Consider the following 12,178-nt stretch of genomic DNA (forward strand, 5'->3'; position numbering starts at 1 on the left):
AACTTCAGAGCGTTGTCGTTGTGCAGCATATATAAATTTAGCAACTCTCAATGTGGTTTCTTTATTGAATCCTGATACAAGGTAACTAATCATGTTATCGGGGGCCATCAAGGAAATACTTTCCATTATATTCACTAAAAATTTGCAACGTATATAATCATAAATAGGACAGTTCAGCATTACATGCGAAAGTGTTTCAATATTGCCTTTCCCACAGGGGCATAGACGTTGATCGTAGGGAATTCCCTAATATCTCCCTGACAATAATGCAGAATAGAGGGAGTTAAATCTGGCCCTAGTGAAAGCTAGATGCAAATTTGGGACTACAAGAAAGTCCAAATACGGAGCATAGATGAAAGGCTCAAACTTCAGATTAAAATGTATAGGCGAGCAGATTTTTGTCGCCGCTGTAATGGCAGTTTGAGAATCTATGTCTTTAAGATGGGTCCGAATAGCAAATTTGGCTGAAGTTAGGGTTTGAGTTGATAGATATTCAGCTGAAAGGCCTATCGAAGAAAGTTTAGTCCTGATATTATTGGTCCAGCCTGATATATAGGGGTCACTCCAAACAAGGGATAAGTATCCCGGGAGTGGTTCGTACGATACTCTGGCCCAGTAGTTGGAGGCTAACTGCCACGCTTGGCATTCAACGGAAAGAAGGCCAGCTTCTAGTCTAAGGGCGGCCGCCGGTGCGCATCTTGGTACGCCCAATAATTGATGTAAAAAGGAGGAAAGGACTGATTCTACTGAGGAATTAAATGCATGAATCCAAATTTGCGTTCTGAACAGTAGTTGTGGAATAATTTTTATTTGAAAGACCTGGATTGCTGCAGGTAGATACCTTCCTCCTTTATAAAAAAAGAAACGGAGAATTTTTTTGGCATTTATGCGTGCAAGTGCAACAGTGGCTTTTATATGTGTGGCCCAATTCAGCGACGAGTGGAAGGTGATACCTAGATATTTATGTTGTGACACCAAAGCAATTTGCTGTCCATTGACTGTCCAGGTACCTACAGTTTTGCGCCTTGAGAACACTAGAATTTTTGTTTTTTGATCATTTATGGTTAATTGATTCTGCGTACAGTAGGACATGAGCCTTTTGAGTCCAACCTTTGAGAGGGAAAGTAGAGCAGCGTCATCAGCATACAAGAGAAGGGGACAGGGTTGACTCCCAATTTTGGGCATATGGTAGTTATTAGATATACAGTTGGAGTTAAGATCATTCAAAAATAGATTAAACAGGAGGGGAGCTAACGTACAGCCTTGTCTTACCCCCTTGCTAGTGGGGATTGAGTTTGTTAGGGCTCCTTCGCGTCCACAGCGAACCCGCAGAGAGGTATGTTGGTGTAGGTTATAAATTAGGAAGAGTAATCTTTTATCTATTGAGGAATTTGCCAGCTTACTCCAAAGGTGATCTCTTGGGATAGAATCAAAAGCGGATTTTAAATCCACAAATGCTACGTAAAGACCATTGCCTCTAGATTTCATATATTTTTCTGCAAGGAAGTTTAACAGTAGGCAGTGATCAAGGACAGAACTTCCTTTTCTAAATCCGGCCTGTTCGCCTCCTAGTGTGTTTTCTTCCTCCATCCAGTTGTTTAATTTTACTTTTAAATAGGACGCATAGAGTTTACCAATTACAGATAGCAAGCTGATAGGCCTGTAATTCGAAGGATCCTCTCTGTCTCCCTTTTTGTAAATTGGTACGACTATTGCTTCTCGCCAGACCTCAGGGAGGTAGCCGGTGTTATTTATTTTAGTAAAAATATTGGCTAGTATCGGCGCCCACCAATCGGGAAAATTTTTCAGTAGTTCCGGCGGAATGTTGTCTGGGCCAGGGGCCTTAGCTGGTTTTAACCCCGCAATCAAGTCCGTTATTTCCCTCCACATGGCGGGTGGCCACTGGGGGAGGTTGGAGAGATCTAGAGGGTTTATAAAGTTTGGGGAATTGAGTTGGCTATCCTCATAAAGTTCCAAAAAATATCATTCCCATTTTTGAGGAGCGATATTACACGGAGTGTAAGATATGGATCTCCAAGAAGTAGAAATGATTGACCAGAATTTCTTTGTGTTTTTGGTCCTAGCTGCACTAATTAGGGATTTCCAATCCTCCTGTATGGCCAATCTTTTCTTATTGCCCAGGGTCATCTTATATTTTCTTTTTATGACATAATATTCCGAGGGGAGAAAATTGGAGTTTGCATGTCGGTATTGTCAGTAGACGCTCCTTAACTGCCATTTAAGCTCTGAGCACTCACTATCGAACCATCTGGAATTTGTACTTAGTTTACGTCTATCTCTAGATGTTTTAAGTGTCAGGATAGGGTTTAGGTAAGAAAGTAATCGGGTGTAATCGGTAAGGCAAGTGTGTAAGTTGTTATCATTCATAATCCGTTCACGGATATTCAAGGCCCGTGAGGAATTAAGAAAAGTTGCAATCCTCAGACCTAAATGAGCAGTCCAGATCGTTTTTTTGTTTACAAAATATGTGTTATTTAGAGTCGGATTGTATTCGGAAGTTAAATGGAATTTTTCAGAAATATGGCATAGAAAAATAAGGGGAAGGTGGTCGCTGTTTTGTCTGGTTCCCACTTCAAAATTAATTGTTGACCTCAGTAATTGTTTTGATATTATAACGTAGTCGATTACACTACTTCCGCGATTGGAAATGAAGGTAAATTCCCCACTGTCTGCTAGGTGATTAAGACCATTTAGTATCTGCATATCATGGCTGCCCACTAACCGTGCTAGACAGATTCCCCCATAGTTAATCTTACAGTCCTTCGAAATTTTTTCAAAGGAAGGAGCATAGTGATCGGAATCTTCCCCACACCACAGCTTTGAAGCCAAAAGGGAGTCGACAGTGGATCCGGTTCTGGCGTTAAAATCGCCTGTGAGGATCAGTTTTGCATTTGGAAAGGTATGTTCGAAATCAGTTATATATTTGTTGAAGGCTCCCCATATTTGGTCCGTTTGTCTCCTCGGATTTGTGGGGGGAATATAAACATTGATAATCAAGATGGTCACTGTTTTGAATGACAGGAGGGTTGCCATAGCTATATTTTCCAAGGGTTGTAATTCCCTATGCTGGACGGTCATCGAGGTAGAAATAAAAATTGCCAAACCCCCTTTTGCTCTTCCTTTTCTGTTATCTGGGGGCAACGCTGGAAGATGGTAAGTACAATATCCATTCAAGATTGGGGTGAAGTTTGTCCAGGTCTCTTGTAAGGTGATTTTATCATGCTTACTGATATGAGCAATGAATTCTGGATCACTTTGTTTTGATTTCCATCCAGAGATATTCCATGAAAGAAGGCAAAAAGCCTCTGTTTTTAATGGGTAGATTTTGGTATGCGACGGCAGTGGTGTCCGATGTATGGGCCCAATTCCTTGGCCATGATTGATACAGGGCATATGATGTCAATTTACTTCCTCCATAGGACCTGCCGCCTCCTCAGATGTTTCTCCATTGTTGATAGTCCATTCGTGGTTTTTGTTCCTCTGAGCTATGTCGCTTTGCCTAGAAGGAGAGCCTAGTTCTTCCGGGTATAGAAATCTTGCTTTATCCCATTCATCTCCCACCAAAATCGGCTTGTAGAGTGTTTTGGTTTTTGACTTGTTAATACAGTCAGGGGAAGAGCTCCTCTGTTCTAGGGGAGCTGTTCTCAAGAGCTCCTCTCCAAAAGGTCTGGAATCAGGCACCTTCTTTGATTGATCCACCTCAAATGCAGTTAATTTGAAGTGCTGAATCAGCTGGTAGAGCTTGTTGATGAGGATTGATCGCTCCGTAGATGGAAGTTGGGCGTACAGTTCTGTAAGTTGTATCTCCTCGGGTTCCAGTGCCTTCATATAATGCGATAGCAATTTGGGCTCGTCATCGGTGTCGGAATACTGTGAAATTGAGTCTGAGGGTGTTTGAATAAAGTTTTGGTGGAAAGCGTCTAATGCCAGTTCTTCTGGTGCTGGGGTTTTCCCACATGTAACAGGTACATAAATGGCAACCAGCGGTCCTGGTGGGGCCATATTGACATAGTATCTTTGTATCATTATACCGTTTTTCTTTTTGAGGACATCTCTCACTCGGTAGATTTGGTTGGCGATATGGATCGAATGGAGAGTCACTATCAAGCGCCACTCGTGATTGTTGGTAGAAATATTTGCCATCGATTTGATATAGTTCATACGTGTGCCTGTTTGTAATGAATTTCCGAAACATCTATCCAGAAAGGGAATGCTTGGATGGTTAGAGATGTTCCCACGGGTTGTCCGTTTGTAAGAAATCACCAGCTTTCTCGATTGAAGTACTAGTTTCCAGAGGAAGGAAGGTGTATTAAAGGAGTCTGAACATATATCCGGTTTGGTAGCTACAGGCGATATCTGTGATGAGGATATTTCTTTGACGTCGTCAGTAGAGAGATCAGTATCTCGGGAAATGCTTTTTATATCAGATGGTAATTCGAATTTCTTAGTGGTATGATTACCAAGGTTACCTTTTCGATTGAGTTTTGAGTCGTTTGGTCGTGTTTGTGTGTCCAAAAGCTTAAACAATGGTTTAAAGCTGAATTTCTTAGATTGATTTGTTTTGGTATTCTTAATATTTTTAGATTTTTTAGCTGGCTTAGCATCTGTGCGAGATATAGGGATTCTCTTTGTGGATTTATCATTGCTCTTACAGACGTCATTGGTAGCCTCCGCAGACTTGTGCAGACCCTGGTTTTTGCTTAGCAGGGGCCCAATCGCCTGGACCAGGATGGTAAGTAAGTTGTTAGTTTCTAAAATATAGTTTTTGACTAATATTATTTCCTCTAATAGTGAGATGTGCCTTTTCAGATGGAGATCTTCCAAGGGTGCTTTAGTCGGCATTAAATTCCCATCACAAGGGGGCCTATGTTGCTCCTCCGATATTTGGTAGGAGTCAATAGTTAGTACTTCCGAAGGGAGTCCCTCATATATTGAGTTCATAGATGAGTTAAAGCCGGCATCCATTAATTCCTCCGCAAGGCTTTTGACTGCTGGGTCCGTGGAGCTATGTTTTGTAATGATCTCATGTTCAAGTGACCATTCATAAATCCTTTCCGAGACTGAGGGTGTTCTCTGATTTTTTTGTGGCTGGGACTGCCGCTGTGATAGATTACATATAGTAGGAAAAAAGCTTGTGATTTTGGGTTGAACGCTAGCTGCTTGTATATCTGTTTCCATAATTGTTCCCTGCTCCTGTTGTTTCCTCCATGTGAGGACCATTTTACTTTTGTATATCATCTCATTTGGTCAGGGAACACAGGATTTACGGCTTTACAGCTTTAAAAGTTTGTATCATTAACTCCCACATCGTAAATCAAGGATTCTCATTAGAAAGAATTTCCCAGGGCTGTCTGTAGCTCGCCTTAGTGAGTCTGCTGATTTAGTGAGAGTTAGGTTCTTATTTTAAAGCTCCTGAGTGTTTTTTAAAGAGAGTGAATAACACAGGGAGAAAAATGCGTCTTACCGGAAGAAGTCATGCACTGGCCGATTTGGCAAGAACACAAGAGTTCAAACTAAGTTTACTTTGCCTGCTTTCTCTATAGATTTTAGGATTCTCTGTGAGCCTGTTCTCAACAGGCCTTCAGGCCTATGCTTAATTCCTTATGATCATAAAACATACCTCCTTAATATCTATGATTATATATGTGTGGATATATAAAATTCCCCATTAACTGCGTCCAGTTCTGGACACCATATGTGAGCCAAGCAGCTTGGTATCAGTTACACCTTATACGTAGGCTACAACCCTACCTCCCTGTTCAACAGCTCCCACTCGTAATACATGCCCTGGTCACCTCTCGATTGGACTACTGTAATGCGCTCTACGTGGGGTTACCCTTGAAAATGACCTGGAAATTGCAACTTATACAGAATGCAGCGGCGCACTTACTTACCAACAGCCGCCGCCGTGATCACATTACACCGATGTTATTTGATCTACACTGGCTGCCGGTTGTTTTCCGGGCCCGATTCAAGGTGTTGGTATTAGCCTTTAAAACCCTGTACGGTTTCGGCCCAGTTTACCTGAAAGAGCACCTCCACCGCCACCAATTATGCCGCCCGACCAGATCAGCCACGGAAGGCCTTCTCTCAATCCCACCAACCAAAACAGCAAGGTTGGTGGGTACTAGGGAGAGGGCTTTTTCTGTGGTGGCCCCCACTCTCTGGAACTCCCTCCCGTTTGATCTCCAACATGCCCCTTCCCTGGATGTATTCCGGAAGGCCCTGAAGATGTGGCTATTTCAACAGGCCTTTGAGATCTTTGGGATGGGTTAATCTCCATGATTTTGTCATCTATTATATGCTGTATATGTAAATGTTTTTATAAATGTACTGATGACTGTCCAGTATTTTATTTATTGAGATTAATGTGACTGCATTTGATACTATTGTATTTTATCCCATTTTAATGTACGTCGCCTAGAGTGGCTATCTGCCAGATAGGCGACACACAAATTAAATATTATTATTATATTATTAAGAAGGATGCAGACAAACTGGAACAGGTTCAGAGACGGGCAACAAGGATGATCAGGGGACTGGAAACAAAGCCCTATGAGGAGAGACTGGGCATGTTTAGCCTTGAGAAGAGAAGGCTGAGGAGTGATATAATAGCACTGTTCAAGTACTTGAAAGATTGTCACACCAGGAGGAGGGCTCTTTTCAATCATCTGAGCTCAAGGGCTCAAAGGAGACCAGGCAAAACTTCCTAACTGTTAGAGCAGTAAGCCAATGAAACCAATTACCTAGGGAGGCGGTGGGCTCTCCAACACGGGAGGCGTTCAAGTGGCAGCTGGACAGCCACCTGTCGGATATGCTTTAAGTTGGATTCCTGCACTGAGCAGGGGCTCAGGTGCCTCTTCCAACTTTACTATTTTATGATTCCACTTTAGACAGGAACAGATATTAGGTAATAAAGACAGTTTGATTAATTTTAAATCAGGAGGTGGTGATAGTTCAGTGACAGAGCAGAGGCTCTGTAGCCTGAATCAATCCATGGCATCTCCAGTTAAAAAGATGTAAACAGCAGGGCTGAAGAGATAAATCTGCCAGACCGAAGTAGGAACTTTCTGTTCAGAAGAGACAGTCCTGAAGTAGACGGGCTAATGGAGTGACTCCATATAAAATAGCTCCTTATATCATAATTGCACCAAAAATAAATCTGTGCAGAAATTCCTCAGAATGACTTACTGACCGTTACTTTTAATGGAATCAGAAGTGTCTCATAATCTGCAGTAGTCAGTGTTCAGACAGCTAAAACTAGTAGTAAAAATAGCTTTTTATTATTTCCTATTCTACAATCATGGTCTGCTTTTTTTTAAAGATCTGAATGCCAAAGGGGTAATTCTCAAAGCACTTGAAGGATTCCAGCTACGATCTTGTGTGGAATTCAAACCACATAATGGAGAGACTTCATATATAATATTTCAGAAGTTTGATGGGTAAGTAAAACTTCAGTGATGGTTGGGATTGTATACTGAAGCCACTTTCTTTTGCAGAGATGCTGGAGAGGCACAGTGAGTTCCAGTTTCTTCTCAAAAGATGGCTGCTTATTAAAATTTGGCCATGTTCATTGCAACTGTGCTCTCTTGTTCGGACTTGACCTTGTAGGGTTGGACAAATCTGTGAATTTTGGTTTCTGTTGGGGCCCTTCCAGACTGGTATTTTGTTGCAGGTATATTCTTGCAACATGTTCTTAATGCGATAAAATTGCATTAGTGGTGGATTTATTTGTTTTGTATAATACAGGCATTTTTGCAATTTCCCCTAATGTAATGCATTTTAAATGTTATTTTCACTAATATTGATCCACAATACTCTCAAAGACATACCTATACATGTCACTATCAAATTAGCAAAGTTTGAAATGTGAGATTAATATGTATTGCAATCAAAATTTAAAAAATGAAAATTGTGTGCTTTAAGTGAAGCAAAATCATCTACTTTGTCACCATAATCTATTCGGCAATTATATTTTCGATAGACAAAAGTGCAAAATTTGCAAACCTGCAAAACTTTTTTTTTGCTTTTTGGGACCAGTGGATTTGTTCAAGTAGTTGAGTATAGGGTTGCCAGGTCGGAGCCATCCAAAAACCTGAGAAAATGGGGGTGGGCCCTAGAACTCAATAGGACTTACTTCTGAGTAGATATGGTTGCAGCCATGTTAAGGACAAGGGAGGGCATTCTAGGCAAGCAGTTGGCAACTGCCTGTCAGCATTGTGCTGTTGCTAAGACTTGACTGGGGATCATCCACAAAGTTATCCATAAGGCACTGCAACTTTATGTGTTGGCTGGCTACTGCAGTGGGTGTCCCTTAATATTTATGGCCATACAAGCAGGGTGAGTGTAGGCAGCAATTGCCTTTCTACTTTACGAGGCCTTATATAGGACCGACAGGCAGCAGGAGGGAGGGGAGGACCAGAAAAATAAAAAAATAAAAATAAAGGAAGAGAGCGCTTCCTCCTAAGCAATAAGCATGTGCACTGTGCAGAGCACCTGCCTCTGTTTCCCCCCGAAGCCGCCCCACCCAGCCTCAACGCCAGGGCCTTCTGGGCCAGGCAACCTTGGTGATCTCTGGGCCACTTCAGCCCCGGCACCTCTCTGCCCTCCCCCCCCTGAGAAAAATCAACTCATTTGAAATGTGGTGTTGGAGGAGAGCTTTGCGGATACCATGGTCTGCAAAACAGACAAATAATTGGGTGTCAGAACAAATTAAACCAGAACGATCACTAGAAGCTAAAATGATGAAACTGAGGTTATCATACTTTGGACACATCATGAGAAGACAGGATTCACAAGAAAAGACAATAATGCTGGGAAAAACAGAAGGGAGTAGAAAAAGAGGAAGACCAAACAAGAGATGGATTGATTTTATAAAGAAAGCCACAGACCTGAACTTACAAGATCTGAACAGGGTGGTTCTTGACAGATGCTCTTGGAAGACGCTGATTCATAGGGTCACCATAAGTCGTAATAGACTTGAAGGCACATAACAACAACAAAGAACAAATTAAATCAGAACTGACACTAGAAGCTAAAATGATGAAACTGAGGTTATATTTTGGACACATTATGAGAAGACAGGATTCACTAGAAAAGATAATGCTGGGAAAAACAGAAGGAAGTAGAAAAAGAGGAAGGCCAAACAAGAGATGGATTGATTCCATAAAGGAAGCCACAGACCTGAACTTACAAGATCTGAACAGGGTGGTTCATGACAGATGCTCTTGGAGGTCACTGATTCGTAGGGTCGCCATAAGTCATAATCGACTTGAAGGCACATAACAACAACAAACAGCTCCCAAATATCTCCCAAACGTGTCCCTTGCTTCTGATTGCATGGGACAAGAGAGTATGTGACCTATAGCTGTTCATTCACACAATATGCCACCATGGTTTAGCATTACATCTGAACATAACTACTCTGTCTTCAACAGCAGCCAAACAAATTACTTCAAATGCCCATAAGCAAATCAGGATGTGCCAACCAGAGGTATACAGCCTCTGAATGTAGATTCCATTTAGCTATCATGTGCTTGATACACATAATCCTTCATAGATGCATCTTTTTTTTTAAGCCATCCAAATTAGTGGCCATCCAGCCCTGAATTCCTTAACTTGATTGCATGTTGTACAAAAAGACACTTTATTTTCTTTCTACTTCTAACCAGAGATGTAGTCATCCAGGGTTGTGGGGGTGTCATAGACCCCTTACTTTTTTGGGCTATGAGAGAACTAGAAAAGGTCCTCAAATGCAAAGATGTATCACTGAACACTAAAGTCAGGATCATTCAGACCATGGTATTCCCGATCTCTACATATGGATGTGAAAGTTGGACAGTAAAAAAAGTGAGTAAGAGAAAAATCAACTCATTTGAAATGTGGTGTTAAAGGAGAGCTTCGTAGATACCATGGACTGCAAAAAAAAAACAAATAATTGGGTGTGAGAACAAATTAAACCCGAACTGTCACTAGAAGCTAAAATGATGAAACTGAGGTTATCATACTTTGGACACATCATGAGAAGACAGGATTCAGTAGAAAAGACAATAATGCTGGGGGGGAGGGAGAAAGAGGAAGGCCAAACAAGAGATTGATTGATTCCATAAAGGAAGTCACAGACCTGAACTTACAAGATTTGAACAAGGTGGTTCATCATGACAGATGCTATTGGAGGTCACTGATTCATAGGGTTGCCGTAAGTTGTAATCAACTTGAAGTCACTTAACAACATGTATTGGAGAATATCCCAGTGGACTGTTTCAGAAATCTTTAATGTGAGACATAGCCCCAGTATTTTTACTGGGAGTCAGCTTGTATAATGGTTAGTATGCTGAACCAGGACCACTGAGATTCAGATTTCAAAATCCCCACTTGCCCACAAAGCTTGATGGGTGTGGGCCTCTCACATACAGAGACTCAGGCTGCAATTCAGTACATGTCTATTCAGAAGTAAGTTCCATTGGGACTTACTCCCAGGTAAGTGTGTACTAGATTGCAGCCTCAGCCACTTCAACCTCCCATAGGGTTGTTTTGAGTTTAAAAGGGAGCCATGAATGTCACCCTGGGCTCCTTGGAGGAAGGGCAGGATGTAAGTATAATAAATAAATATTAAGTAATACCAACAGCCTGGTCAGTGCATCAGTCTTTCAGATTATGTTGCAAAATAAAACTCTCTTCTTATAGGAAAATACTATGTTGGACAAAAAAGGAAAAAGTTACTATTTGAAGAATAGTGATTAAGATATTATGGATGATTATTATTTATGAGAAATCAAAAGTACAGCTAATGAGATAGCTATAACTCCACATCTTATGTATTCTGTCATGCTAGAGATCCAATGAATTTGAGGATTATTCCAGTTTTTAGGATCTATATGGGCAGAACAATCCTATTCCCTGTTCCATACTGCTGGAGGGAATTATGATGCTATAGAGATGTCCCTCTGGCAGAGTGTCTGTGTGTTTCTATGTTGCCATGGAGGCCTCTGCTGGGCTTGCTGAAAGCATAGGAGACTGCATGCTACCACTGGCAATGTTTCCATTGGCAGTAGCCATTGCTAAGGCTCCAAAATGGGATGTTGTAGGAGTGGAGCAGAGACAGTGATGGATCCACAGCTGGTCTTCTTCCTGGAGAATCTAAACCTCTGCCTGGCCATGCAAAAAAAGAACCCCCCCTTCCACCTTTATATCCTGGTTGGCAGGGCTGTGGATGCTGAGGGGAATCCACTGCTCTTTCCCTTCCTAGCCCCAGCCAGATTGCTCTGTTAAGCATTACCTGATTTTTTTGTTTGCTGCTGTTGAACAAATTTTTCCTGCTCCTGCTGAGGCTGACAGGCGGAGCCGTGGAGGGCAGGCCGGGCAGGCTCCTTCTTAGCCCCGGACTCAAGCTGGTTCCCCTCCCCCTGCTCCAAGAAGGACGGCTGGCGGCTTCACCCCTCCTGCTGTGGGTGCCGCTGGGCGGCAGCGGCCACAATGCCCCCCCCAGCCCGAGACTGCTGAGCGAGCCCCATCGCGGCTGCTGCCGCCCAGCGGCGCCCACAGCAGGAGGGGTGAAGCCGCTGGCTGCCCTTTCCAGAGCAGGAGAACCGGCTCCGGGGCTAAGAAGGAGCCGGCCCGGACTGCCCTCCACGGCTTCTGCTGAGGCTGACAGGCGGAGCCATGGAGGGCAGGCCGGGCCGGCTCCTTCTTAGCCCCGGAGCTGGTTCCCCTGCTCCAAGAAGGACGGCCGGCGGCTTCACCCCTCCTGCTGTGGGCGCCGCTGGGCGGCAGTGGCTGCGATGGCCCCCCAGCCCGAGACTGCTGAGCGAGCCCCATCGCGGCCGCTGCCGCCCAGCGGTGCCCACAGCAGGAGGGGTGAAGCCGCCGGCCGCCCTTTCCAGAGCAGGAGAACCGGCTCCGGGGCTAAGAAGGAGCCGGCCCAGCCTGCCCTCCACGGCTCCTGCTGAGACTGACAGGCCGCGTGGCCCCCGTCTCGGCAGCGGCCTGCCTGAGCCTGCCTGACAAAGGGCGGGAATGCCGGGAAGGCAGCCCTCCACAGCCCAACGTATGCGTGCGTCAATCACGCATGCGTGGCTGAGGGGGCCAATGAAAAACCGGAGATCCTTTTTGCAATAGGAAATGTAAAAAAGAGGAACAGAGATGCGGCTTTGCAACA

At 43.5% G+C, this 12,178-nt stretch overlaps 1 protein-coding gene across 1 annotated transcript in view; it reads left to right on the forward strand.

Annotated features, from left to right (window-relative positions):
- Positions 1-12,178, forward strand: part of MEP1A (meprin A subunit alpha) — a 54,437-nt gene that overhangs the window by 10,829 nt on the left and 31,430 nt on the right. Inside the window, exon 4 of the mRNA XM_061626199.1 lies at positions 7,346-7,463. Coding sequence (XP_061482183.1) covers positions 7,346-7,463 — 118 coding nt within the window. The remainder of the gene's footprint in view (positions 1-7,345; positions 7,464-12,178) is intronic.

This window comes from Rhineura floridana, chromosome 4, assembly GCF_030035675.1.
Source record: "Rhineura floridana isolate rRhiFlo1 chromosome 4, rRhiFlo1.hap2, whole genome shotgun sequence".
In the NCBI taxonomy this organism is placed as follows: Eukaryota; Metazoa; Chordata; class Lepidosauria; order Squamata; family Rhineuridae; genus Rhineura; species Rhineura floridana.